This window comes from Gavialis gangeticus, unplaced genomic scaffold (assembly GCF_001723915.1).
Source record: "Gavialis gangeticus isolate Ggan-Ray unplaced genomic scaffold, GavGan_comp1, whole genome shotgun sequence".
In the NCBI taxonomy this organism is placed as follows: Eukaryota; Metazoa; Chordata; order Crocodylia; family Gavialidae; genus Gavialis; species Gavialis gangeticus.
This window is the reverse complement of record NW_017728997.1, coordinates 31,575,267-31,579,163: the sequence shown is the minus strand read 5'-3', so window position 1 is coordinate 31,579,163 and position 3,897 is coordinate 31,575,267. Positions and strand designations below refer to the sequence as shown.

Sequence of the window (3,897 nt, the reverse complement as noted above, 5' to 3'; positions counted from 1 at the left end):
TATACCCCCCCCCCCTTTTTTTTTTTTTTTAAGATTTTAACCAATTTTTAAAAAAATCTCTGGTTACCGTTTTGTGGGAAAGCAGGCTGTGCTACTTATTACCTTACATTAATATTGTGATATCTCCTGACTACTTATAGGCAGAGCGGCGATACACAGGAAAAAAGCTGCTGACCATCTATAAGAAATGGTAGTGAGATGAGGCAGTACTAACACAAAGATATTAGAATGGCTTGAGGAAACATTTTTACTCTAAGCAGACATTGTGCATTTTTGCATTACTATCAGTAATACTATATGCATACAAAATTATTTGAAAAAGTACAAAATGAACAGGGCTTTACATTAAAATAAATGTGAGGCTAGGCACTTTAAAAACTCTATTTTTTTTCCTTTTAATGTGCCTTATTGTGCTCGATAATTTTTCCACAATTTTAAAAGCAACATTTTTCAATCTGGTATCTTTATCACATATATAGGCACCAATTATAAAGTACACTTTCATATTGTCAAATACATTGAAATTAAGTGGCTAGAAAGGCCCCTTAAGAGTCCAATAGACAAAGTTTTTTTTTCTTTTACAAAGACTGATGCATATGCTAACCTACTTCATAAATATTTATTAGCAAGATGATCCAGTTAAATTTCCTGTGCCTATAATGTAGAGCCCTGCGAAATGTGTGCTTGCATAAGGAATGCATCTTTTTGTTTAAAAGAAAAAGTCAGAGCTCTGAAACACCATCCTATTAATACTGAGAGCTGAGAAGAACTGTTGTGACTCAACAATACTAAAACAGTCACATTAATTCTATACAGATATGTTGTATGGATATAGTAACATGTAAAAACAGCTTCTTTTTAAAGCATTATGCTGCAAGAAGCAACAGGTAACCATAGGAGATCCTTTCAGTACATGATACTTTTCCACAGCATAACTTCTTAAAGTGAAACTCTCTATCAGCGAGGAATACTAATTTTGAATTTTTCAGTTTTATTCCAGATGGGGTAATATTGCATATTTTAAATAGAATACAAATGTGCAAGTTTCTTTAGGCTAACTCATGGAAGCGGAAGAAAAAAACCGAAGTTTAACAATGTGTCCCTTCCAGGTTTCTCCAGATTTTTTATAGCTTATAAGAGCTTTAGGACTTTGGTCAGTGGTGATATGGCAGTACATTTCTGACAACTGCTACAGCAGGCAAATCTAATTTTGGTTCTGGTTGTGAAATGTTCTGCGTTTTCATGTTACACATCTAATTTTAAGTTTTGCATTTCACCACTTCTTAAACCATGTTGAGAAGGAGGTTTTAGGTTGCTTTTGCCTGTGAAAGCATTTAGTTGAAGTATGCTGTAACCCTGGGGAAAGCATCATGTTTGTGCTATATGAACTACAGTTAGTAACACCAGATATAATATATCAGGTATACACTTTTAACACTTACCCATAAACAGCAAGACCATACATGTTAATTGTGGAAACAGCAAACTCCTTTCCACTATTAACTTGTTAATAGCATCCCCATACGTACAGATTAGTTACAGTTAAGACCACCATAATACAATTTGTATTATATGGTTTAATAACATACTAGTACAAGTCAACTCACTGCGACATTAGATAGAGGGGATTTACGCTGATAATTACAGCATAAAAATTAGATGCATAATATGATTTTCTACATGCCTTCTAGTCACAATATATCTTATACTTCTCACTGCAAAACACTTGGTTGTTAAGGACAGACCCCTCAGACCTGTCTCCACAGGACCGGATATGACTTACACTAGGGTTACTGGTCTTGGCTTTGGAAGTAGATTTTGTGCGCACCCTTTTGGACTGCTCATGGTCAAGCTCTAGATGCTCCAGGCGCTGGGTCAATGCCAATTTTTGCTGGATAGCCATACGAAGCAAAGAGTTCAGAGTCTTCTTCTCATCTTCAGCTGCTGCAAGCTGGCGTTGCATTTCATCCAGCTGTGTGACATACTCGTCACATCTGCAATGAAATATCAAGAATTTTTAGCAACCTTGTTTCCAAGTGTAACACATGAATCCTTTGTGCCCAGTGGACATAAGCAGAGGTGGATCCAAAGGGGTTTTGTAATCGGTTGTGCCCATTTTTACACTGGAACTTCAGCAAAACTACTGTGGAGTTTAATTAATTTTCTCTGTGTAATTCCAGCTAGTGCTCAGGTTTGCCCACTTCCTTTGCTTAATTACTCAATACAGGCATCCCCAAGCATGGTATGCAGAGAGCCATGAGGGTGCTTGTGTTTGAAAATTGAGACCCCACTTGAAGACAAAAGGTGCTCCTGGTATACTGTAAAACATGCAGGACTTGAACATGGCTAGTTACATTTCTTGATCCAGTCTTCATGTAAGTAAGGAATTTGATAAAAGAAATCCAGGCTTTAATGTGAACTGAAGGTTGTAAATATTTGTATCATTTGAGATGGACATTAATAACATTTGATGCACATCCAAACTTCATGTTGGGCTTAGTTATTCTCCCTGTTCAAAGAAGTGGGCCTGTGAGCTGTCCAATGCCATCTGAATAGCATTATTGAAAGACAAGTAAAATTCCCAAACTCCAGTTTTGCCTATGCTCCTTGCTGAGAAAGATGTTCTAATTAGTGTTTTACCGTTTTGTTTATAATAAGTTGTCTTTTTATTTTATGTAAAAATAATTGTTTTCAGACATAATTGTTTTGAAATTTACTCATAACAAAGGAAAGGCATACTACTTGGAATCCTGCAGAGGAAGCTCCATGAATATCTGAGAGATGTTTAATCAGCAATCATTTTCACAAAGCCTGGAAGCTATCTAAATTACACACAGCACTATAAGCCATTTTAAATTGGGGCCTTAATGCGTAGGTGGATGTTTACAGCATGTACAGAGTATAAAGAGTGTGCATGCGAGTAAAAATATAGACACCAATCAGAATTTATCCTGGTCACATCTGTAAAATACAGCATCTTCATGATATCAATGCCAAACATGTGCAAAGGAGAGTCTTCTAATGAGTATTATGACCCCTAAACCCCTAAAAAAAAACAAAAAACCCCTAAACCTTTAGGAAGCTTATCATTCTACAAATACAAAGAGAGAGAGAAAAAAATCTGCATCCAAATGCAGATTCACACACTTTACCTTATATCACAAGTAAAGGGTCAATTTCTATTCATAGTCACTTCAAAAGCAGACCTGCAAGCTAATTAAAGTTGCAGAAGAGTTTTTGTTTTGAAATACTAAGTCAGAAAAATCATTCAGTGACCCAGAAATACTCATATAAATGTACTAAGACTGGTTTGCATACCTCGAATCACTGTCATAGATGACCATCTGTCCATTCACACAACTACATTTTTACACATTATATTGATGAATTTACTTCCCAGTATCTACCATTCTTATCACCACGTTGGAATCCTACAATGTATACTTATAAATTAAAAGCTGTACTTCCTGGAATGTAAATTCACCAGATCTTTCCCTTTCCTTTTGCGTGGCATTGTTAAGTACAAATAGACTTATAAGGCAAAACCAAAACACACTTACAAAAGTTGAAGGAAGCAACCTTTGTACTTCACAATCTAAGGGCCACCATCATCTCTCTTCCCTCCTCAGTATAAATGACAAACTGGAGGAAGCCACAGAAAACAGGCCCTACTATGTTGCATAGGGACCCATCATCCCTTTCTCTATCCTGTCCAGCTTCCCCACCTCTGAGAAGGCGGTGACTGAGGACAGCTGTTCTGTGCAGAATACTGTCCGATTCCTCCACCAGCCTTCAGATGAATATCCACAGGAACAAGTTATTCACCTTTATCAGCATTAACTTCCAAGCAAGATGAGGACAGTCTTGCAAGGCCTTAAATGCCTGTACACCAATGCT

General features: G+C 36.7%; 1 protein-coding gene across 7 annotated transcripts in view; it reads right to left on the bottom strand.

Moving 5' to 3' along the window:
• BICD2 (BICD cargo adaptor 2) overlaps positions 1-3,897 on the bottom strand; it is a 90,908-nt gene that overhangs the window by 8,864 nt on the left and 78,147 nt on the right. For 2 of the 7 annotated variants that reach the window (XM_019505025.1, XM_019505026.1), the window contains exon 6: positions 1,784-1,994. In XM_019505025.1, the coding sequence (XP_019360570.1) occupies positions 1,784-1,994 (211 nt within the window). Of the gene's footprint in view, positions 1-15; positions 179-1,783; positions 1,995-3,897 lie in introns of those variants that run through there. The other 5 variants (XM_019505028.1, XM_019505029.1, XM_019505023.1 and 2 more) reach the window with 4 other exon arrangements.